The sequence below is a fragment of the Staurois parvus genome, unplaced genomic scaffold (assembly GCF_062004578.1).
Source record: "Staurois parvus isolate SC_StPar_1 unplaced genomic scaffold, SC_StPar_1.0 ptg000414l, whole genome shotgun sequence".
NCBI lineage: Eukaryota > Metazoa > Chordata > Amphibia > Anura > Ranidae > Staurois > Staurois parvus.
The window spans coordinates 3,635,428-3,660,039 of NW_028318210.1; the positions used below are offsets into that span (position 1 = coordinate 3,635,428).

General features: G+C 39.7%; 1 protein-coding gene across 8 annotated transcripts in view; it reads right to left on the reverse strand.

The window, feature by feature from the left end:
- DPF3 (double PHD fingers 3) overlaps positions 1-24,612 on the reverse strand; it is a 455,271-nt gene that overhangs the window by 42,701 nt on the left and 387,958 nt on the right. For 2 of the 8 annotated variants that reach the window (XR_016314150.1, XR_016314149.1), the window contains one exon: positions 21,102-22,058. The exons of 4 other annotated variants lie outside the window; for them this stretch is intronic. Coding sequence is in view for 2 of the 4 variants with exons in the window: in XM_089686862.1 (XP_089542988.1) it covers positions 21,883-22,058 (176 nt within the window). In the remaining 2 variants the exon portion in view is untranslated. Of the gene's footprint in view, positions 1-20,231; positions 22,059-24,612 lie in introns of those variants that run through there. 2 more of the 8 variants (XM_089686863.1, XM_089686862.1) reach the window with 2 other exon arrangements.

Sequence of the window (24,612 nt, forward strand, 5' to 3'; positions counted from 1 at the left end):
AATCACAGCCAGTTACAAGGTAGTGGGGGTCGAGCCACTATGAGGGCACTTGGTGGGGACAGAAACCAGGAGTTCCAGTGGAGGACCCGAAAAAAGAGGAGGATCAGGGCTGCTCTGTGCAAAACCATTGCACAGAGCAGGGGAGTATAATATGTTTGTTATTGTAACCACTTCTGCTCTGCCCCTACAGCAGAAATACTGCTACAGGGCAGTACAGGTGCGCAAAATCATGTATATATACACACACGTGATTTTGCAGTTCCAGGTAGGGGGCATGTTCGCGGCCTTGGCTGTCAATCCCTAGGTCCCGTCCAGTGATTCCCCGCCAGCACCCGACAATCTACGAGGATTTCCGACGGGGGAGAGATCGGTATGTAAACAATACAGATCTCTTCCCTGTCAGCTCCTGCACACTGCTTCATATGGCTCTGCATAGCAGAGCCATAAACAGCAGTGTGCTTACAATGAAACACATACACAGCCCCCATAGTAAAACAGCACACAGTTAACCCTTTGATCGCTCCAGATGTTAACCCCTTCCTGCCCAGTGTCATTAGTACAGTGTGCTTTTTATTAGCACTGATCGCTGTATTAGTGTCATTGGGATGTCAGTGGCAGTTACTCATTTCCCACCCAGTGTCAGAATGCCCTCGCTATAAGTCGCTGATCGCCGCCATTACTGAAACCAAGTCAGTTCCCCCTAGTGTCAGAATGGCCCCCGCAGTCCCGCTATAAGTAGCTGATTGCCACCATTAGTTGTAAAAAAAAAATTAAAAAATTCCAGTGTATATATACAGCCTTTTGTAAACGCTATAAATTTCACGTGAACCAATTAATTTACACGTATTGGGATTTTAGTTAGCAGACATGCAGAGGAATACATTTTGGTCTAAATCTATGACGAAATAAGATTGTTTTATATTTTTTTTACTGGACGTGTATTATGGCAAAAGTGAAAAATACTGTTTTTTTTCTCAAAATTGTCAGTCTTTTTTTTATATATAGTGCAAAAAATAAAAAATGCACAGGTGATCAAATACCACAGAAAGAAAACTCAATTTCTGAGGAAAAAAAGGACGTAAATGTATTGGGTGCAGCGTTGTATGCCTGCGCAATTGTCATTTAAAGTAATGCAGTGCCGTATTGCAAAAAAAATGGGCTGGTGAGGAAGAGGGTAAATCCTCTTGAGGGCAAGTGGTTAATTAAAAGAAAAATCAGAGAAGTACAAATAGAGCTTTCTTTTGGTGGTATAACCTCTGGACCATTTTTTCTTACTACATAAAAGAAAAAAAAGACCAAAAATTTTGATTTTCATATTTTTACTTTAATTTCTTTACCTTTTTAAAAAAAAATTATCCTGCAAACACAATCATTTTGTCAGTGGCACTTTAAGGCTGGTCATACATTATACAATATTCTTACAAATGTTTCTACAATTTCCTTTAGATTTGCCTTCAACTATGTAGTGCAAGGGCATGCCTTTTTGGATACAATTGAAAGTGTTGTTTAGGTTTGACCTCATATTCTATGCTTTTTGGTAAATCTAAAGGAAAGTTGTACAAGCAACTTGCATAATGTATGGCCAACCTAAGACCATCTGATGATCCTCCTTTCTGCTGTTTACAAACATTTATCCAATTTACATAAGAGGAAGGGGAGTTTCTCTCTTGTAAATGGGAGGAATATTTGTAAAGACTAATAGTGTTTACACTTGTGAAGGCTGTAATTGGTTCACAGCCATTCCTGCTTTGTACATTAGGATTGGAATCTGACTTGTCAAAGACAAATCAGATCACAACCATTCTCAGGCACACTGGCTGCTCTAGTCTGTTTTCTGAAGTACTGCCTATAAACGGCACTGCAGATACGTCCACCTTCCCCGCCATCTTTTTACAAGCCTTGTATAGTGGTGGTTAAAGAATGGAGCTGCCAATTCATTGCTAGGAAAGGGGGAGGGGGGGGGGGGTATGATAAACTGAGCTGAGCTTTAAACATTGATAATAAAGTTCTCCACAGAGTCCGCAATTACAAAGGTCAGTGAGCTTTTTAAAAGCTTTTTTACTGCTGGTTACAAGCATGCAGATGTTAATAGACTGATCAGAGTTGTGCTTTAAGAACATATATGTCAATATTTTTTTTCAGAAATAAACATTTTATGAAATTCAGACTTTATTGAACTAAGTGAGGAAAGTGTCAACAATATACCCAAGCATTCATATTAAGAGTGACGTACATTGGGAGCTCACTATTGCCTTTCATCAATGGTATATTTGTCTTTTTACAGTTGAGTACAGTGAAATTACACAGCCCAAAGGGTTCAGTAAGCCCTTTGTGCAATACTGGTTGTACTTTTTTTAACCCACATTTAATAAAACTTCAGATGAAGGGGAACATTAAAACAGACTAAGCACCTGTTTATGAAACACTTTAAATAGCTAATTATTAATTGTAGCATTATCAAAAAAAAGTTTGTAGTTTTGATAAGAACTGAGTTTTCTTAAAATTACATTGTTTATTGCTTGATGTTTCATTTAGTGGCTGATTGTTTTTAAAGTTTGTGTATAACCAAGTCCTTATTCTATCCAAAACTTGTAAAATAAGAATACTTAAAACCTTGCTAGTTTTCTTTATGTATCTTTTTTTTTTGCCTGCATCATGTTAGAGATAGTTTTCTTCATTCCTCTTCTGGAAACACAACTTGTAGTGAGAGGAAATCTCTGCAGTGAGGAAAATTCAGATCTTCACCTGTTGTTGTCTCTGAAATTGCCCCATTGAGAGGTTTACACTTGCCTCTCGTTCGGGTGACAACTTTGGAATTTCTGTCTGTTTCCATGGCCACAAAGCAAATAATGTGAATCTATCTAGAGGGGGCACAGACAGCAGAAAAAACTTGGTGGGTGTACTAACCCCTCACCACTTCTGTCCAAAACATTAATCAATTTTGTCTATACATACTTGATGGCATATTTGTTTCTTGTACCTTAGTGGTATCATCTTGTTCCTAGCTAAGTGATTGGTTTAAATAATGATGACATTCTTGTGGCCCTTTAACACAAGTAAAGTCCATTCTGATTAGCAGGGGGTCTGTGAAAAGATCTCTTGCTTAATCATAGACGAATAGTACAGATGTCACTTTTTTTTTTATATCATGTCTGTTCAGTTTTTACCTGCTGGATGTTAACTAACCCGTGTCAGGTGGTATGTGTTCAAACTCATTCTTCTACCTCTGATCTATTATGTTTTAGCTCCAAAAAAAAAACCCAGCAAAGATGTAGGCCTTTTAGGTTTTTTTCCCCCTTAACCTAGATGGAAAGACTTACCAGGGAGCTTCCATTCAGATTCTCCTCAAAAACTGACAGGTGGATCTGATTGGAACACCCGTGCAGTAAAAGAGCCCTTACAGGAAATCCATTATCATGTGCATGTGTTATTTTGTTTTGTTTTCTTCATTATTTAATTTTTCTTGTGTTTTTTTATATATAAACCTGACCCAAAAAAATTACACCGTTTAGGTCTCATGCACACTGGATGTTTTTACAGCTGGTTCTAGGGGTGTCTGGCTTGTTTATTTCCCCTCTGTCTCTAAACTCCCCTGTAATTTAGCCTATGTGTCCATGCACACAGAAACAGTTAGAGGAGTTTAGAGGCAGAAATAGACTCCACTGCCAGTGAGCTCAGGAGCAGCAGAGTTTTAGCAGAAAAATACTAGGCGTGTTTAGTGCTTGAACGTTAATTCATTTCAATGGCCAGAATAAATTGTTTCTTCTGGCCAAGGAAATTAAGGCTCACACACTTGATGCAACTGAACGCGTTACACACGTTTACAAGCGTCAGGCATTTTTTTCTGCCAAAACGCTGCTGAAGAATCCTGGAGAAGGTTTCTAGGAGAGTTAGAAAAACATCTAGTGTGAATTAAGCTTTAATGCTGCTCAGACAAGTACAATATGTGAGTTTTTTCCATCAAACTATATAGGTAAAGGCATTCCAACCAAGTCAATTTGTCGTCTGGGGAAGCAAGAACCCTTCCCATCCCCTCCTATCAAGTGTGTTTTTTTTCCTTCTCTATCCCTACTGGGGAGATTTTCCATTGCACCCTGCTCAAAGAAACACAGACAGCATTTTAAATAAAAACTCTAACCCTTCTTCAACACTATCCAAAAACAGATTAACTGGAGCTGAGCTCACTTTACCACATAAAGGTGACCTTTCCCCCCTTTCATTAAAAATCACATCAACATACACCTCTGCATGCTGATGTGAAATCATGTTGCGTTCATGAGTGAAATACTTTTTGCATTTACATATAATTCCTGTTTTCCATTTCTTGGTTGAGTGAAGCACTGATGATGTAACCAGGACCTCACAGAGTCATCCTGTGAAGGCTACATCACCATTGCCTTCCACCCCACATGTTCAAGGGGGCAGACCCAGAGTTCCAGGAAATTAAGGGAGGTGGATTCATCTACACTTTGTGAAAATGGCCACCATGAGAAGAATCAGGGTTCGGGGGGATAAGCTATGAAAAGAATAAAAAGCCTGCAATTATCTACAGTACATGTGTGTTTTTGTAGATTGCCATTACTAAACTTTTCTAAAGGGCCTTTGTTGTACCCCACTATGGAGACATATATTTGGTCAGGAGCTCTGATTGAACATTTGCTGCTGTTCCCCCTCTAGAGTTCATGGGTAAAATTTCAGCTAATATTTTTAGCTAATGTGGGCAGATCTGGGCTGGCAAATGTGCCAGGATTCTATTAATACACCCCTAGGTCTTGCTATTACTAGACATTTGGTGGCCAGTATCATACGCTAGAAGTGCATTAGCGGTCAGGTCTAGATCTGTTAGTGGGGTTCCCGAACTAACCAGTTCAATTAATACCACTCTCCTGCAGTATCCAGTGAGGGGAGCTTGAATGCCTTGTTCAGCCTTAAACAATAGTTGGTTATGACTCCAAAATTTAATTTTACCCTTATAGCAATGCAGGAAGTAAGCTCTTACTTGACTTTGTCCACATAAAACTGAAATTTAAGAGTTGTATTCATCTAGCATACGTGAGTGCAGCCTAGTAGATAGACATATATTTTGTAAAAAAGAAATGTCCTAAAAGAAACCTGCAAGGATAATAATGGTAACTTGGTTGCTAAAGTACAACTTCCAGGGCTGTCAGCCTAATGAATGATCGACTCTGAAACCAGCATCTAGGGGGGTACCAGTTCTGAGTTTGCTAATGATGCTGGCTGTATGCTTGTTGCTATACATTTTAGGAGTGAACCTAGGATCATTATGATAGTCCCAGAGCCTGCCTTTGCATGCACAGCTCAGTTTACATCTCAAACAGACCCTGTGTGATGGGATGACTGAACTCCTGCGCATGCACAGAAATAATGTCATCCCACCCAGCCAATCAAGTTGTCCACATCCCAGAACCCACAGGACGTTGGGTAGAAGATGCCAGCGAGGAACCTTAGACCAGTGAAGGAGAGCTAAGTATTGCAGACTCTAGTTCTGCTTTAAGGGCCAGTTCACAAAATTTTGCGAACTGCACAGAAACACACTGCCAGGAATCACAAAGTCCTCGACAGACCAGCGCAGGTACCATTAAAGCAGAATTCCTTGTAAAACTGCTCATTTTGTCTAGAGCAAGGCTTGAAATTTCCACTTTCCTGCTCGCCAATGGCGAGTGGAAATTATGGTCGGGGCGAGTGTATCCCCCAGGGCCATCTTGCTGAGCAGGCTCGGAGCTCAGGCCGGATCTGTCATTGGCACTGGGAGCCGTCAGACTGCTCAATAGCTGAGCACAGTGAAAGCAAAGCAAGGAGTGTGTGCTGTGCTCTCTGCCTCCGCCTAGAGTGCAGTACCCGGATGTGTGAGTGCAACTTTTTATGGGGGGGTACGTGTACATGTGTGTGTTTGTGTGTGTCTGTGTATGCATGTACAATTGTACATGTGTCTGCGTGTATGTACATGTATTTGTGTGTGTACATTTGTCTGTGTGTGTACATGTGTTTGTGTGTATGTACGTATATGTGTCTGTGTGTACATGTGTCTGTCTATATATGTACATGTGTCTGTGTGTATGTACATGTATGTGTGTGTGTACATTTGTCTGTGTGTGTACATGTGTTTGTGTGTATGTACGTATATGTGTCTATATGTACAGTTGCAAGAAAAAGTATGTGAACCCCTTGGGATTACGTGGAGTTTTGCATGAATTGGGCATAAAATGTGCTTTGAACGTCATCTAAGTCACAACAATAGAAGAACACAGTCTGCAGAACATAATACTACACAAACATTAGATGTTGCCATGGTTTAATTGCACAAAACATGTAAACATTCACAGTGCAGGGAGGAAAAAGTATGTGAGGCCCTAGCTTAATGACTTCTCCCAGAGCTAATTGGAGCCAGGAGTGAGCCAACCTTGACTCCAATCAGTGTGATGATATTGGATGTGTTGCTGACAGCTGTCCTGCCCTTAAAAAACACACACCTGTTTTGGGTTTACTGGTTTCAAGAAGCACTGTCTGATGTGAACCATGCCTCGCAGAAAAGAGCTCTCAGAAGACCTATGATCAAGAATTGTTGACTTGCATGAAGCTGGAAAGGGTTACAAAAGTATCTCCAAAAGCCTTGATGTTCATGTGTCCACGGTAAGACAGACTGTCTACAAATGGGGAAAGCTTAGCACTGTTGCTACTCTCCCTAGGCGTGGTTGTCCTGTAAAAATTACTGCAAAAGCACAGCGCAGAATGCTGCATGAGGTAAAGAAGAATCCCAGAGTGTCAGCTAAAGACCTACAAAAATCTCTGGCACATGCTAACATTTTTGTTGACACATCTACAATAAGGAAAACATTAAACAAGAATGGAGTACATGGGAGGACACCACGGAGGAAGCCATTGCTGTCCAAAAAGAATATTGCAGCACGTTTGAAGTTTGCAAAAGAGCACCTGGATGTTCCACAGCACAACTGGCAAAATATACTGTGACAGATGAAACCAAGATTGAGTTGTTTGGGAAGAACACACAACACTATGTGTGGAGAAAAAAAGGCACAGCACACCAACATCAAAACCTCATCCCCACTGTAAATCTTGGCGGAGGGAGCATCATGGTTTGGGGCTGCTTTGCTGCCTCAGGGCCTGGACGGATTGTTGTCATTGATGGGAAAATGAATTCCAGAGTTTATCAAGACATTTTGCAGGAAAATGTACGACCATCTGTCTGCCAACTGAAGCTCCGCAGAGGATGGGTGATGCAACAGGACAATGACCCAAAGCATACAAGTAATTCAACAAAACAATGGCTGCAACAGTACAGAATACGCCTTCTGGAGTGGCCCAGTCAGAGTCCTGACCTCAACCCGATTGAAATGCTGTGGCATGACCTTAAGAGAGCGATTCACACCAGACATCCCAATAATATTGCTACACTGAAACAGTTTTGTGAAGAGGAGTGGTCCAAAATTACTCCAGATCGTTGTGCAGGTCTGATCTGCAACTACAGGAAACGTTTGGTTGAGGTTATTGCTGCCAAAGGAGGGTCAACCAGTTATTAAGTCCAAAGGTTCACATACTTTTTCCTCCCTGCACTGTGAATGTTTACATGTTATGTGCAATTAAACCATGGCAACATCTAATGTTTGTGTAGTATTATGTTCAGCAGACTGTGTTCTTCTATTGTTGTGACTTAGATGACGTTCAGAGCACATTTTATGCCCAATTCATGCAAAACTCCACGTAATCCCAAGGGGTTCACATACTTTTTCTTGCAACTGTACATGTGTCTGTGTGTATGTACATGTGTCTGTGCGTGTATATTTCTGTGTGTGTACATGTATCTGTATGTATGCGTGTCTGTACGTGCCTGTGTGTATACATGTCTGTATGTGTGTGTGTACATGTGTCTCTGTGCGTGTGTGTACATGTTCTGTGTGTGTTTGTATGTACATGTCTGTGTGTGTGTACAGGTGTCTCTGTTTGTGTGTGTTTGTTGGTGGCAAGTAACTCTAAGGCCTGGCTAGTAGTTTAGGACTTGAAATTTTAAGCCCTGGTCTAGAGGTTTAGGTAGGAGCTATACTTACCTGATCTATGGGTGTGATAATGTCAGGAACAGTCCATTCACAAGACTGCTAGCGTGCAGAGGGACAGAGGCGGCAGGGACCAGTCTTGTGCTCTGAGGATCAGTGGATCAGGTAAGTATATCTTCACTATTATCACCCCTAGACAAAAATGAGCAGTTAACCCATGCAGTGCTGGCACAGCCCCACTGCATGGTTCCAAAAAGGTTTTCTTGGATTTCTACTTTAATTCTTAATGGCACACCTACACATCTAGCAAAATCAACTGGGTTCAGGACCACCAAAATACATGGTACTGCAGTAACATGCTGTTTGGTGTTCTGCAATTTTAAAAATTGTACCTGCGATATCTTTTGTGCGTTCCCACATGTTGGGAAGCCTAGTGGAATCAATGGGTTTCCAAAAACGCTCTGCATGGGAATGTGCAAAAATACGGGTGCTCGGGCACACCCATATGGTGTAAGTAAGCCCTCCAAGGAACTTGTGGTGAAATATGTAGTGTGTTGTTGGTGAACTTGCCTTCAAGAATATGATAGTTGCCTTCCCTTCATGCTGATCTGACTTCTGTACTGATCCAGAACAAGTATGTCTATCAGAGGTTCTACATTTATTTGTTTCATGTTGGGTTTGGTTGGTGTAAATTTCTTAATAAATTGCTAAAATCTATCTATCTGTGAAGCCGATTTCTCTGAATACTTTTCACTTTTGTCAAAATAAAGCAGCAATGAATAGGAAAGTCTCTAGAGCAACTATAGAAATAGACAACATTGATATTTCCCTCTAAAAAAGCATAACATTCATTTGATCTTTTTTATTAAAAAAAAAAAAAAAAAAAGGCTTTATGGAACAAATTTCCCTGTTCTGAATAACAAGATGTGATTTTACTTGATCATTTTCCCCTTGAAATCAAATGAAGCACATCAAAAAACACATCAACCTTGATGTAACATGAGTGTTATGGAATGCATTTATCAACATGTGTTAAAACATGTGATGTACACTGCAACATGCATTACAATGCATGGCATTGCATACCTAGACACAATGACGTAAGTTATGCTGCATTCCCATCAACTTCAATAGAAAACACATCATGAAAAATGCACCAAAACGCAAATGTGTGAACAGCCCTATAGAGCTAAATATATTGGTAGACTCCAATTCCATGTATGGAGGAGATTCACTAAAACGGGTATACTCGGAATCTGATGCAGCTGTGCATGGTAGCCAAACAGCTTTTAACTTCTGCTTGTTCAATTGAGCTTTTGGCAATAAAATCTGGAAGCTGATTGGTTTCTATGCAAAGCTGCACCAGATTTTGCACTCTTCAGTTTTAGTAAATGTGTCACATTAAGTAGAGCTATCAGCTGCAGCAGTATTTATGCAGCTAAGTGTTAGAGTAACTGAAAGTAAATGTTTTTTGATTTTGGATACAGTAAGGGAGGGTTATAACCCCTGTATTTTGTTTTGGCTATCTGTGTCCCATAGGGGAGATTCCCTTCACTTCCTGTCTTTTAGCCAAAACATGAAGTGAGAAGAAATTCCTCTACAGTAAGGGAATTCTGCTGTGTCAGAAGATCTAGTGTCCTCATTGGAAGATTTTCCCTCTATTAATGTTCTGGGATTTTCTTTTACTTTCACTTTTGATGATAACCGTAAACAGGACAAATTGAGAGGGTGAATCTCCTTAACAGAGACACAGACAGCAATAAAAACTGACCGGTGTTCTAATCCCTTCCCACTCTATCCAAAACGGAAAAAAAGTCTTCCCTTTAGCTATGCTTTAATTGAAGGGGAACCCTTCTCTACTTCTGACTATCAGCCGGCCCATCAGGCATATAGAGTGGAATCCCCATAACAAGCTACAAGTGTGTACCCCATTGAAATCTAAAATGTGAGTGATTGGGGAGAGCATTGATGCCAATCTCTAGTTCATTTGACAGCGCTAGGCTCGAGCACTGTTGCAAGGATGTAGGTCACATGCTCTCCCATACCTAAAAGTGGCACCAGTTCTAATGGCTGACACTAAAATATGTAAAATCTCTCCAAAAGGTCCCATTCACACCAATTGTATTGCAGTAATGCATATTACATGTGTTGGTGTGCTGTAAATCGCACTCCAGCATACACAGCTCATATTTCTTTACTGCTTTACATAACAAATATGATCTGTACTTCCAAACTTGTTATTAGCATGTCTCAGCCCCTGCTGATCAGAGCAGAGTGGGTGGATGACTCAGTTTTTGCAGAGTGGACACAGATAAAGCCTGCTATGCTCTTTGGGCGGCCAGGAGTAAACAGATTCTGCTGTCCGTTTACACCCGACTGCCCTCTGATCTGATCCACCTAGACGGAGGGGGATGGATCCTCTTTTTTGTTTTTGGGGTTTTTTTGCGGACTAGATCAAATTGAAGGTAGGTGGGTGTAAACGGACATAAGCCAGTTTACACCTCCTGGACATAGGGGTGAATGAACTGACAGGAGGACCTGATTGGACCTGTCACATAAAAGGTGCCTTAGGCAGGTTTTTGCTCTGCCACAGATGTTTAAAATTGCTTTTCAATCACATTAAAGTAGAACTATAGGCAAAACTTTTTTTCTCCATTTTGGATGGAGTAATGGAGGTTTATAACCCTTTTAGTTTTTTTGCCACTTGCATTGGGTACATTTTCTTTCACTTCCTGTCTCATAGCCAAAACAGGAAGTGAGAAGAAATCCCTGGAAATTAAGAAAATCTGGGGCCGCCCAGGTTACCAGAACTAGCGTCACCATTGGGAAATTTTCCCTCTATTACTGTTTTTGGGACAACTCAAATGTTGGGATTTTCTTTATTTTCATTTTCAACAAAAATGGTAAAGAGGACAAATAGGGTCAGTCACCTTAATGGGTACAGATAGCAATAAAAACCTAATAGGTGTTCTAATCCATCTCAACTCTATCCAAGCCATTGGTTTAACATCTGTGTTTTTTTTTTCTAGTTATCCACATCCAATCCCCTTTGCTACATAGAGATTTAAAGATTTATTTTGTTAAATAAATTGTAAAGATTTATTTTACTACACATACTTATTAGTAGCTGTTACTTGCTTTATAAAGGACTCTTTTTGATTGTCAATTATTGCTGCACCTATTAACAAGGAGATTTGTTTCTGTTATATTATAGAGCAGCCTTTTTCACGCAAGATGCCTTCCAGTTTCTTCAGGGATGCTTTGGCAAAATGTTTAAAATTTGCCTTGCATTGCCCATAAATTGTCAGCAAGCAAGCAGGTGATTTAAGACTGCCTTTTTTTGTTAAACAAAGCACAGGTTTTAATTGTGCAGCATTACATGCTTGGGCACCATGGGAGCCTGCTGCCAGCATTCTAACAATTGATGATGTTATAGGTTTATAAGGAAGATATTGGGTGCCTGAGGATGTGCTTGTTTGCCTCTCCCCATCAGCACTGGAGTCACATAAGGATGAAAAAAAGAAAAAATGTGCCAAATCCCTAAATATAACACAATCAGAAAAACATAAACAATAGAATGGGACTTTTGAGGCACACCATTATACAAGAAAAATACATTTTATTTTATCCATATACAGTGGATACATAAAGTCAGGTAAAATGTCAGGTTTCTGTGATGTAAAAAAAAATGAGACAGATAAATCATTTCATAACTTTTTCCACCTTTGATGTGACTTATAAACTGTACAACTCAATTGAAAAACAAACTGAAATATTTTAGGGGGGAAGTAAACATACAAAACTAAAATAATGCGGTTGCATAAGTGTGCACACCCTGTTATAACTGGGGATGTAGCTGTGTTCAGAATTAAACAATCACATTCAAAATCATGATAGATAGGAGTCAGTACACACCTGCCATCATTTAAAGTGCTTTTGATTAACTCCAAATAAAGTTCAGCTGTTCTAGTAGGTCATTCCTAACATTTTCTTAGTCACATACTACAGCAAAAGCCATGGTCTGCAGAGAGTTCCAAAGCATTAGAGGGATCTCATTGTTAAAAAGTATAAGTCAGAAGAAGGGAACAAAAGAATTTCCAAGGCATTAGATATACCATGGAACACAGTGAAGACAGTCATCATCAAGTGGAGAAAACATGGTGCAACAGTGACATTACCAAGAACTGGACGACCCTCCAAAATTGATGAAAAGACGAGAAGAAAACTGGTCTGGGAGGCTGCCAAGAGGCCTACAGCACCATTCAAAGAGCTAAAGGAATATCTGGCAAGTACTGGCTGTGTGGTACATGTGACAACAATCTCCCGTATTCTTAATTTGTCTGGGCTATGGGGTAGAGTGGCAAGACGGAAGCCTTTTCTTCCAAAGAAAACATCCAAGCCCGGCTAAATGTTGCAAAAACACATCTGAAGCCTCCTTAAAGCATGTGGGAAAATGTGTTATGGTCTGATGAAACCAAGGTTGAACTTTTTAACCATAATTCCAAAAGATATGTTTGGCGCAAAAACAACACTGCACATCACCAATAGAACACCATACCCACAGTGAAGCATGGGGGTGGCAGCATCATGCTTTGGGGCTGTTTTTCTTCAGCTGGAACTGGAGCCTTAAGTCAAGGTAGAGGGAATTATGAACAGTTCCAAATACCAGTCAATATTGGCACAAAATTTTCAGGCTCCTGCTAGAAAGCTGAACATGAATAAGGAACTTCATCTTTCAGCACAACAACGACCCAAAGCATACATCCAAATCAACAAAGTAATGGCTTCACCCGAAGAAGATTAAAGTTTTAGCCCAGCCAGAGCCCAGACCTAAATCCAATGGAAAATCTGTGGGTGATCTGAAGAGGGCTGTGCACAGGAGATGCCCTCACAATCTGGTAGATTTGGAGTGTTTTTGCAAGGAAGAGTGGGCAAATATTGCCAGTTTAAGATGTGTCATGCTGATAGACTCATACCCAAAAAGACTGAGTGCTGGAATAAAATTAAAAGGTGCTTCAACAAAGTATTAGTTTAAGGGTGTGCACACTTATGCAAACATATTATTTTAGTTTTTTTATTTTTACTTCTCTCCACCTAAAAGATTTCAGTTTGTTGTTCAACTGGGTTGTACAGTTTATAGGTCACATTAAAGGTGGAAAAGGTTCTGAAATTATTTTTGTCTCATCGTTTTACATCACTGAAACATGACATTTTAACAGGGATGTGTAGACTTTTTATATCCACTGTATAAAAAACAAATCATATTACAACATCAATTTCTCTAAAACGTTTTGCAACAGTTTAGCATGATAAAACACATATTTCACACATAGGATGCAAATTCAAGGAGTATATATCAGAAGCTAGGCTGATGCATTTCTTGGACAAAGCACACTTCTTCAGGAGCCAATCTATACATCAACATTCAAGGAAATAACAGTAATAAAGATTAATACAATTTATCTAAATTAAATCAATAATAGTCAACATCCCACTGGACAGTTCTAAAGGATTGGCCTAAAGCACCCAAGGGGGAAAAAAGGAAAGGGGGGGGGAGGGGGGAAGGGTAGGGAAGGAGGAATAAGGGGCAGAACAAGGGCGGGGCACCCAGTGAAGACCCATGAGGCAGGGAACCATGACCCCAAAAAAAAAAAAAAGGCCTTTCCCCTCAGCGCAACACCAACATATTACAAGTTCATTTAAGTTCTAGGTGCCTCATGGTCTACATAATAGTAAGGTTTAATGATAGTCCTTCCCCACACGTAACATTAACCACTTGCCTACAGGGCACTTACACCCCCTTCCTGCCCAGGCCAATTTTCAGCTTTCAGCGCTGTCACACTTTGAATGACAATTGCGCGGTCATGCAACACTGTACCCATATGAATTTTTATCATTTTTTTTGAGACAGATAGAACTTTCTTTTGGTGGTATTTAATCACCTCTGGGTTTTTTTATTTTCTCTTAAACAAACCAAAAACCACTGAAAATGTTTTTTCCTAATTTTTTGTTATAAAATTTTGTAAATAAGTGATTTTTCTCCTTTACTGATGTGCGCTTATGAGGCTGCAGTGATGGGCACTGATAGGCTGCACTGATGGACACTGATAGGTGGCACTGATGAGGCGGCACTGGTAGGTGGCACTGTTGGGCACTGAAAGGCAGCACTCATATATGGCACTGATAGGCGGCACTAATAGACAGCACTGATAGACAGCACTGACTGGCACTGATAGGCGGCACTGACTGGCACTGATAGGTGACACTGAAAGGCAGCTCAGATGGGCACTTATAGGTGGCATTGATGTGCACTGGTAGGCACTGATATGTGGCATTGATGTGGCACTGATGTGCACTGGAAGGTGCCGGCATCTTTGGCTCTTTCCGTTGATCGGTGATCCGCTGTGTTCGAGGGACACAGCGCACCACCGAAGGCCGCGCATGCACGGTTAGAATGGGAGGACGTCATATGATGTCCTCCCAGAACGAGAGAACCGCCTTGCACCCGTCATTTCCTTATATGGTGGGCGAGAGGCAGTTAAAAAGAGACTAATTGCAATTCAATACCTGGGAGAGCATCCATAGACTGCCCATGAAATAACAGCAATTGCTAATCTGAGCCCCTATTCTCCAAAAAAGTTCAAGGAGTACAACTGACCAAGTGCCATTCTATCACGGCAGAGAGCTAAAATACAAAAATAAATGCTAAGGTGTAAGTGCATCTTGGGTATACTAAATAGTCTGCCACAAATCAGCCTATCTCAAAAGTACAAAGAATCCACTCAAGGATTTTAGGCTTTCTGTATAATTTTACCATGGTCTAAAACCAGATGGTTAGTAGGATAAAGTAATCGTTCTCCCCCCGCCAGGGGATCTATAACATGTAAGCATAGGTATAACAACCAAGTACACCCATATAATATAAACCAAGGGAATCATCATAGCAAAACCCACCTTATACCATCCAGAATATCCTTGCATACAGAGATATACATTGTAATTTTCCAGTTTCAAAAAAGGAACCATTCAAAATCTACCATGGAAAATCTTTAATAACCACTTCAATGTCCTACACGCATAAAAGTCCACACAGCATAGTCAATAGAAGAGGACTAAGTTCTAACTTTTAAATCTGGATCTCAAAATCACATATGTATGCTCACCTATGCAGAGTATATTCAAACCACAAATATCATTCAGCCAGCCCAGGGTGAAAGAGGAGAAAACAAAGGGAGGGGGACCTCACACTAAATAGGTCCACTAATGGCATTCAGGTGGCGCAACTAATCACCCAGACAAAGTCCGTGAAATTCCAAAACGGCCAACACCGACTCACATAGGAATCGCACATGCACCCACGCAGCTAACGGGATCGAAACCCCGAAATTGTGCTATCGCACGCACATGCCCAGAAGCCGGCAGCATGCCATCAGGGAAGAAGGAGCGCCACAGTGGCCCCTAGGTGCCAGAGGAGCGTACGCGCCCAGAAAAACCAGGGCATACCCTCAAACACTGCCTAGGTAAGCTCCCAGATTAGAGGGGCAAATTGCGGCATCCCAACGCCAGCAAAACTGGTATCCAGCTAGTCTCGCATTAAAGAGCTGTCAAAATCTTCCAAAACTCGATCCAGTGCCATAAATTTCATGACTGATGTGTCATAGTTGTGCAACAACCCCACATGACGTTCAATAGGGGTATTGATTTTTGGAACATAATATACATGATCGTGTATTGTGTTTCTGAAAGGAGGGCTCAGTCTTTCCTACGTAGAACGCACCACAAATGCAGGTCTTTAAACAGACCAACCCCTTTGTGGCGCTATTTACGTGGAATCTGGGTACAAAGTATTCCCCATTTGGGGAGCACACAATCTAAACATTCTCTAATAAATGGGTACACCGAACACATACCACATTTTAAAGTGCCTCGTAGGCCTTCCTCTATCTCCATAGGTTCCCTGTACTGTACTAGTTTGTCTCTTAAAGATGTATTTCTTCTATAGACTATTTCTGGGTTAGATCGCACATATTTATCCATAATCTCATCTGTACTAAGTAAGCACCAGTATTTAGAAAGCATCCCTATAATCTGATTATGATGGTAAGGATAAGTAGTTACAAACTTGACTGTATCTCTTGATGAAATATTTTGTTGTCTCTTTTTCTGTCCAAGGAGTAACTCCAGACTCGGGCGTGCACTAAGCTTATGGTACGCTTTTTTAAAAACATTTCTTACTATACCCATGCTGGCTACCAGGAGGTTAGTGGATGCCTGAGAACAGAGATACTCCTTAGACAGAAAAAGGGACAAATATTTCATCAAGGGATAATCAAGTTTGCAACTACTTATTTTTATGATCATAATGGGCTTGATTTGGCTAATTAATTGGTTACTTTAGCCATACTGTAGAATTGTAGTTTTTCTTTTTTATATTTTCCCTTTTTTTTTTTTCCTCATCTTTGGTGTTATTTGCATTCATGAAAAAACTTATTGGATATGTATTTTTTTTTTTTGGTGGATGTATATTTAGCTTCATCCCTTTGGAGGTTGGTATGCACCCTCAGGGGGTATCTTGGGGGGTGGAGGGCGGGTGGGTGTTTGTGTTGGGGGTGGTCTCGGTATAGGCACTTCAAGCACCAGAGCCGGCCCCAGTTTTGCTGGGGTTGAGACGCCCCAATTTGCCCCCTAATCTGGGGGCTTACCTAGGTGATGTTTGAGGGTACGTCCTGGTTTTTTTTGGTGCGTACTCTCCTCCAATGCCCAGGGGCTGCTATGGCGCTCCTTCCCTGATGGCATGTTGCCGGCTTCTGGGCATGTGTGTGGCTGCACGTGCCTGCGTGGTAACCGATGCGATAACCCAATTTCCGGGCTTCCCGTTAGCTGCTCGGGGGCATGCGTGATTCCCATGTGAGTTGGTGGTGGCCATTTTAGAATTTCCTGGACTTTGGGTGATTAGCTACGCCACCTGCGTCCTATTAGTGGATGTTATACCTATGCTTTTATGTTATAGATCTCCTGGAGGGGAGAACTATTACTTTGTCCTACTAACCATCTGGTTTTAGACCACGGTAAAATTATACAGAAAGCCTAAAATCCTTGAGTGGATTCTTTGCACTTTTAAGGTAGGCTGGTTTGTGGCAGACTATTTAATATACCCAAGATGCACTTACATCTTAGCATTTATTTATGTATTTTTTGTATTTTAGCTCTCTGTCGTGATAGGATGGCACTTGGTCAGTTGTCCTCCTTGAACATTTTTGGACAATAGGGGCTCAGATTAGCTATTGCTGTTATTTCATGGGCAGTCTATGGACGCTCTCCCAGGTCTTGAATTGCAATTAGACTCTTTTTAATGTTACTTGTGGGGAAGGACTATCATTGATCATTACTATTATGTAGACCATGAGGCACCTAGAACTTAAATTAATTTGTAATATGTTGGTGTTGCACTGAGGGGAAAGGATGCTTTTTTTTTTTTTTATATATTATTATTTTTGGGGGATCGAGCCACCCTGCCTTATGGGTGCCCCATTATTCATTTAATTTAGATCAATTGTATTAATCTTTATTACTGTTATTTCTTATCATTTTGATGTATAGATTGGCTCCTAAAGAAGTGGACTTTGTCTAAGAAACGAGTCGGGCCAGCTTCTGATATATTACTCCTTGAAGTTGTTGCACCTTATGAATGCAATATATGTTTTATCATGCTAAACGGTTGCAGTAGTTTTAGAAAAATTGATGTAATATGATCTGTTTTTTAGAAATGGCTAAAAAAAACACTGAATTTTATTGTATAATTGGTGTGCCTCAAAAGTCCCATTCTATTGTTTTTGCTTTTTTGATTATGAGCACTGGAGTCACATTAGCTGAATGAGGGAGAAAAACTGAAGAAGAAAAACACTGAAATACTAGTCAGTACTAGTGTGAAAAGTTGATTTGCTTTGTAAATCACCCAGAAAGTTGGGTGTCCTACGTGCATCAATGCAGTTGCATTATGTAAAACTATTAGTTTAATTTTTTACATTTCAGAATAGTGAGCTTGAAAATTGTGCAGAATGTTAAAAGGTGCCTTTGCTGGAAAAATGTTGAGAAACACTGTTATAGAGAAATAGTAAATATTCAAATCCAGCCTAAATGTCAGCAGATTTCACAGCTAAAGGCCAGAGATATGAGGAGCCAGGGTGTGACTTGTGCATTAGATCATATATATTGCATACTTTTGGATGAACTTATATCACTGAATGATTTTACCTATTGTTGCCAGTCAACTTATTTGCATCACTTTGCAGTCATTAAGTTAGAAATTAGGCAATTGCTACCAAGTGGACAAGTAGCAGGGAGTTAAAATCTCCATGGCTAAAGCCATCGATTCTAAATAATCACAAATTTTCCAAATTGTATGGGCCCAGTGAAAGCCACTTGCTGCATTGTGTGAACTATAGCAGTGTTTTTCAACAGGGTGCTGTCTGTTTTTCTCATGGTTGCTGTGAGCATTGGGCTCAGTTTGTGTTGGATTAGTGTCATGAGTATCTATGATGGGGTCCAGCCCACTGCCAGCACCAAAACAACTGGTGACACTCTAAGGCCAGGATGCACAGCATCTTTTGTTGCTATGGTGATAGCAGCCAGCTTACTTACACCATAGCAGTGCATGCCTCTGATCCAGGGAAAGCGGCATGCAGGTCTGTCGCAAGCATTTAAGAGAAGATGCTTCCTCCAGTCCCTGCCCTCTGCCATGCTGCTGGAGCCAGAAGTAGATCTCTGATGTGAATAGGAGACTGTGATTGGGAGGCTCTGTAATGGGGGGGGGCTGTGTGATTGGCCCTTGGAGGGGCAATGAGGTAGGGGGTAGCTGTTGTGTTGGGGGGCCTCTGATGTAAAGAAAGTTCTGATGTCACGGGGGGGACCTCTGATGTAAAGTTAATTTCATCAAGGGGGATTTGTGACTTGTCCTAGGCTTAGGTTTCCCATTGACAAGTAACATTTATGGTTTTTTTTTACATTTTAGACTGGGTGCCTTGAAATTTTGCATACTGTGAAACGATTGACAAGAGGTTGAGAAATGTTGCGTTATAGAAGTTATGCTGCAATGATTTTCCATGCAAATGACATGCAAGATCAAATGTCTTCTCTAGGGCCAACTGATTTATCTCAAAAGCTGGTAAATCAGTTTGCTTTTCCCACAGAATTTTGCATCAGTCATACATTTAATTTCTGCATAGGTACATTTATTACTAATGCATACCTGGAGGGAAGCATAGGCTTGACAGAGACAGTCTACTATAGATCCGTCCTTGGTAAGGACATAAAAATTGTATTTGAACTAAAAAGGGTGTTTTTTTTATTTTTATTTTTTTTAAACTTGTGAGCCACTACTTACGTTTGACAAGGTGCGTCAGCACAAAAAACACTTACTCAATGTGTATAAATAAAATTACAAACAATAGTGCCGCACTCCTAAAACTATTATAACATGTAATAAAACAATTATCTTTCAAAAAATATACATTAGTGATAAAGTCCTTTGTGTTAGCGTGAAACAAATTATATCCGAATAATAAGTGACCATTGCAATAAATAAAAATAAAAAAAAAAATTGATCAGTCCAAATGTGACAAATTCAAAAATGAACAAATCTTCATTCCAAGTGATTTCTTATTATGATCTCAATATGCGCTCACCTCCTTTGATGCCTCCTAAAAGGCCAAAACCGCTTTTGTTCACCTATTGGAACTATGGATCATATATTGCATCTCAGCAATAGTGGTGAGTATCTCCCAATTGCTGCTGGAAATGTGACTCTCCTCTCCTATTCACACCACCGCAGCTGAATTTGTCACGTTTGGACTGATCAATTTTTTTTTTCTTATTTATTGCAATGGTCACTTATTATTCGGATATAATTTGTTTCACGCTAACACAAAGGACTTTATCACTAATATATATTTTTTGAAAGATAATTGTTTTATTACATGTTATAATAGTTTTAGGAGCGCGGCACTATTGTTTGTAATTGTATTTGAACTAAGCTTGTGGGTCATAGGCTGCATGTTTTTCTAACTCCATGATGGCAATCATTATTTTCCCAACCTTTAATGCTAACATGAAATTTTGTTTTCCAGAATGTCAATTTCTACAATTTATGTAATGTTTGACCTTGTTCATGTTTCGAGGGTCACAAACGACATTACAATACAGTAGTCTCAATCTGTTTATTATTCATGAATAAACAAAGACATTTCACAGTAAAAAGTATTATGGTATAACTAAGGCTACTGTACTTATTACGACTGTGAGTAATGTATTATGAGGAACCAGAAACAATTATTTTCAGTTATGTTTTTTTTTTTAAAAAAAGGGCTTTTCATGTCTCCCATTTACCAATAGACACAATTTGCTCCATTTATCATCCTGCCTACAATGTAGCACTCTCTGTATTGCACATTAGCAACCATGTTGATTCAAAACTTTGGTTACTGTAATGCAAACTAGACAGTTATTATTTCATGCACTTTGATAAAAAAAGATCCAACTGTAAACTAGATTGGGAAAAACTGGGCTACCTTAGCAGAAAGAATAGTCAGAAAGTGTCAACAGTGGTTCTGAAGGAAAATATTTAACTCTTTTATATAATCAATGAGTGGGGATACAATAAAGATCGCTTTCTATATTTGATTATGTATGTCATTGTATACATGTTTTCTTCTTTTTACCCCGGGGTTCTATTGACCATTTGCTTCTTTTCTCAGTAGGAACAGCAGGTGGTTGGACAAGGGTGTAAGTTGCTAATATGACCTGTTATGTAGATCCCAATATATATTGGAGTGAAAGAGGTATAGAAAATAATTCAGAGAGAAAATTGATAATTATGTGTAATGAGCAGCTTTGTAGTTTATCTGCAGACAGTCTTAAAAGCCATTAACATAAATTAGTTTTAATCCCCTATTTTATTTTTTGTTGTTTATTCCACTTTGAAAGCATGATGTATAAATAGATTTAATGAAACTCTGAAATGGCTCATCAAGTTATGGAGCAGTATGATGGGAATGAAACGTGCTGGTATCGTACCTTAACTATCCTGCTGCAGTTCAGCCTGATTTCAGCTCAGCAGGTTTGACGATAGTTTGGTCTCATTTCCGTTGCCCTGTGGACCATTAACGGGTACTGCTTTGGTATCTTCTAGTAGGTGGTATTAAATAAGAAGACAAAAAGGTGTCTTTTAGACATCAGGGAGTCCTTTCAGCCACAAAAATAAATAGCATATATAAACCATTGAAGAAGGAAAAGCAAGACTGAGGTATTTATCCCATTTGCTCGTTTATGTTTGTTCTCTACCTAAAGACCTTCTGACCTTATGCAGAAGATCTGGTGGAGGTAAGTAAGGAGAAACTTGCTCCTTGTACACAGCAGTGTTCTCTTTAAAGTCAGGCTGGTTCCACACAATGGGTGCAAAATCTAGCTGTAGAAACCATCATTGATCGCAAGTCTTCTGTCAGTGAGGTAATTAGGGTCGCAGACAGAATTTAAGTAGACTTCCAGTGTTTTGCTGCCTTCTATTTTTGTTGCAACATGTAGGTACCAGTATTCTGGAATTTCAGTTGTCATTCACAAATGGCCTTCAAGCCAGCTGAGGGATACTAATACTGGAAATTCTTCTTATTGCAAAGTAAGGAAAAAAATTGAAAGCCACAGTTTTCATTTTAAACAAGCTCAGAAAAAATTAAAACATCCAGTTGTGCTTTGTAAATGCAGAAGAAATACCGGGAGTAGGGCAAAGTTAAATGACAAAAATTAAGTTAACAGGGTTGGAAGTAACTGTAAGGAGATGGGTTGATCCAGATAACTTTCTTTAGCAGTCTCCCCGGTCCTCAGCAGTAGGGGAGTTTTTGGCTTGGACAGAGGAAGGCTCCTCCCAGTCATCCTCGTCAAAGCCATGAAACGTAGAAGTGTCGCTTTCTGAAGTGGAACCGAACAAGTCCTCTGCGTTGTTCATCTCCTCCTTCCTGCCTTCTCTTCCCAAATGAGCTGACATGTATGATGAATATATCAGCACAAAGGTTAAGTAACATACATTCAAATATCAATGCATATTAACTAGCACAGCCACACCAAGTCAAAATCAAATGCAAAAAAATGGCATTCATATTCGGAGGTTAAAATGAATCAACCATATATACAGATTGGCAGCAAAAGGGTTATTACATTAATCTTATTTTGAAGAACGGCAAGCACACTACTTTAGGTACTGGATTGTTTGTAACCTGCTCATGGACATTAAGTTAACCTTGAATGTACCAACATGGAAGTATTTCCTTAACTATAAGCAAATATTCCTAAATTAGGGAACATAAGACACTAGCCAGCCTATGTACTTGCATCAGCTTGACAACAAATGGTAACCAAACACACCAAAGCTTAAAGGCATACATACAGCAATAATCTTGTTGAGTATTGTCCACGGTTACTTAAAGATGCACGGCAGATGTACAAGAAGTACTATGATATTGCAAAAATGTCAACCACAGACATTCAATATACTGTAGCATTTACATTAGTATAAACGGATTGCCAACTGTTTGCAAGCACTAACCTCTCTAAAGTTGCATTCACTCCTGTTCAATTTCTCTAGAATGATTTTACCAAAATAAAATACCTTTCCAAGTAAAATAAGGATGTATTGACTCCACAGTTTTTGCAGAGATACATTTTGTCTCTATTTTGGTAAAAAATTCTGAACAGATAGTTTTAATTCATACATCACAGAGCTATGTTTCCCATCATCTTAATTTTGAAATTTGTAAATAAATGTATTGCTATTAACTGGCATTTAGGGGTACGGAAGAAATAATGCTTTCTATGTCACTATTCCTCTTGCATAATGAATTACATCAGGCCATCCCCTTGTCAGACTCAAGAACTATTTGCAAATTCCTTCTGAATCACCATATTCTGTTTAGATAACATCCTTTCACGATGGTAATGGATATAAAGATGAAAAATGGGCCTCGCGTTTAATTTGTGTGACCTGTGGACATAAAGCTGTGTGCATTTTTTCCGTTTCATAATTTATACTCCAGAGTTACTATTTAACCATTGTAATAGGATTATAATAGGACTGAAAAGAATAAATTATTGGTTCATAGGAACACTGTGCATAGCCAGTGAGCTCCGGTGCTCCAATATTTTTACTAGGTCAGGCTGATTGAATAAATATTTTAATATAATGTCTGGGGTACATGATCAGATGTTTATAGTTGGTCATTTGAGGGGATTTTACAATCAGATTGTAAAGATATTTTGCTAGCTGTACTGTTTTGTGTAAACACAAACATGGAAAGATGTTACCAAAATGATTTGCTTTAACCACTTGACCTCCAGTTGATTTACCCCCCTTCCTTACCAGGCCATTTTCTGCCATCCGATGCTGCATTACTTTAACTGACAATTGTGTGGACATGCAATGCTGTACATAAATGAATTTGTCATTTTTTTATTTCCACAAATAGAGCTTTCTTTTTGGTGTTATTAGATCACCTCAGCGTTTTTTACATTTTGCGTTATAAACACAAAACAAACTGACAATTTTGAAAAAAATAAATAAATACTTTTTATTTTCTGCTATAAAACATGTCCAATAAAAATCTAATTTCTTCATAAATTTAGGACAAAATGTATTCTGCTACATATATCTGGTAAAAGAAATCCCAATAAGTGTATATTGATTAGTTTGCACAAAAGTTATAGCGTCTACAAACTATGGGACATATACTGGAATTGTTTTAATTAATTTTTTTTAATACTAGTAATGGCAGCTATCAGTTACTTATAGCAGGACTGCGATATTATGGCAGACATTTTTCCACTGACACTTTGTGGGAACCAGTGACACTAATACAGTGATCAGTGCTAAAAATATGCACGGATGCTGTACTAATGACATCAGCTGGGAAGGGGTTAAACATCTAGGGTGATCAAAGGATTAACTGTGTGCCCAGCTATGTACTTTGCTGTACACTAGGTGATGCTTTTACTAGGGAAAGTGAAGGATCGTGTTCCCAGCTTTGCAGGGACACACGAACCTTCACTCCCCCCCCCCCCCATCAGAACAGAGCTCTGTTCTGTGTCCTGCCCGAACATTGGCGGGTGCCGGTCGACATCCGTTCACCAGCATTCGCAGATTGGCTTATGCTGTGAGTGTTTACAGTGGAAGCGATCTGCCAGAGGTGCGCGCGTGTCCTTCTATGGCGGAAGTGCAAAATCAAGTGTATATATACACGATTTTGCACAGAAGGGCCGCCCTGGAGCAGTAAAACTGCTATAGGGTGGACCTTAAGTGATTAATCTATGTCTTGGAAATGCATTATTAAATGGAACACACACGTTGCAAATGTATTTTTTCTTTTGGGGGGAAGGAGTGTTTGGTTATTAAGTACATGCATATTTCTGCTAACTCCATGGCTCTGTATGGACATGCACATAAAATTTATATGTTCTAGAAAGGCTTCTTTTGTTTGGAAAGAGAGCCTCCTGTGTGTGTGTGTGTGTGTGTGTGTGTGTGTGTGTGTGTGTGTGTGTGTGT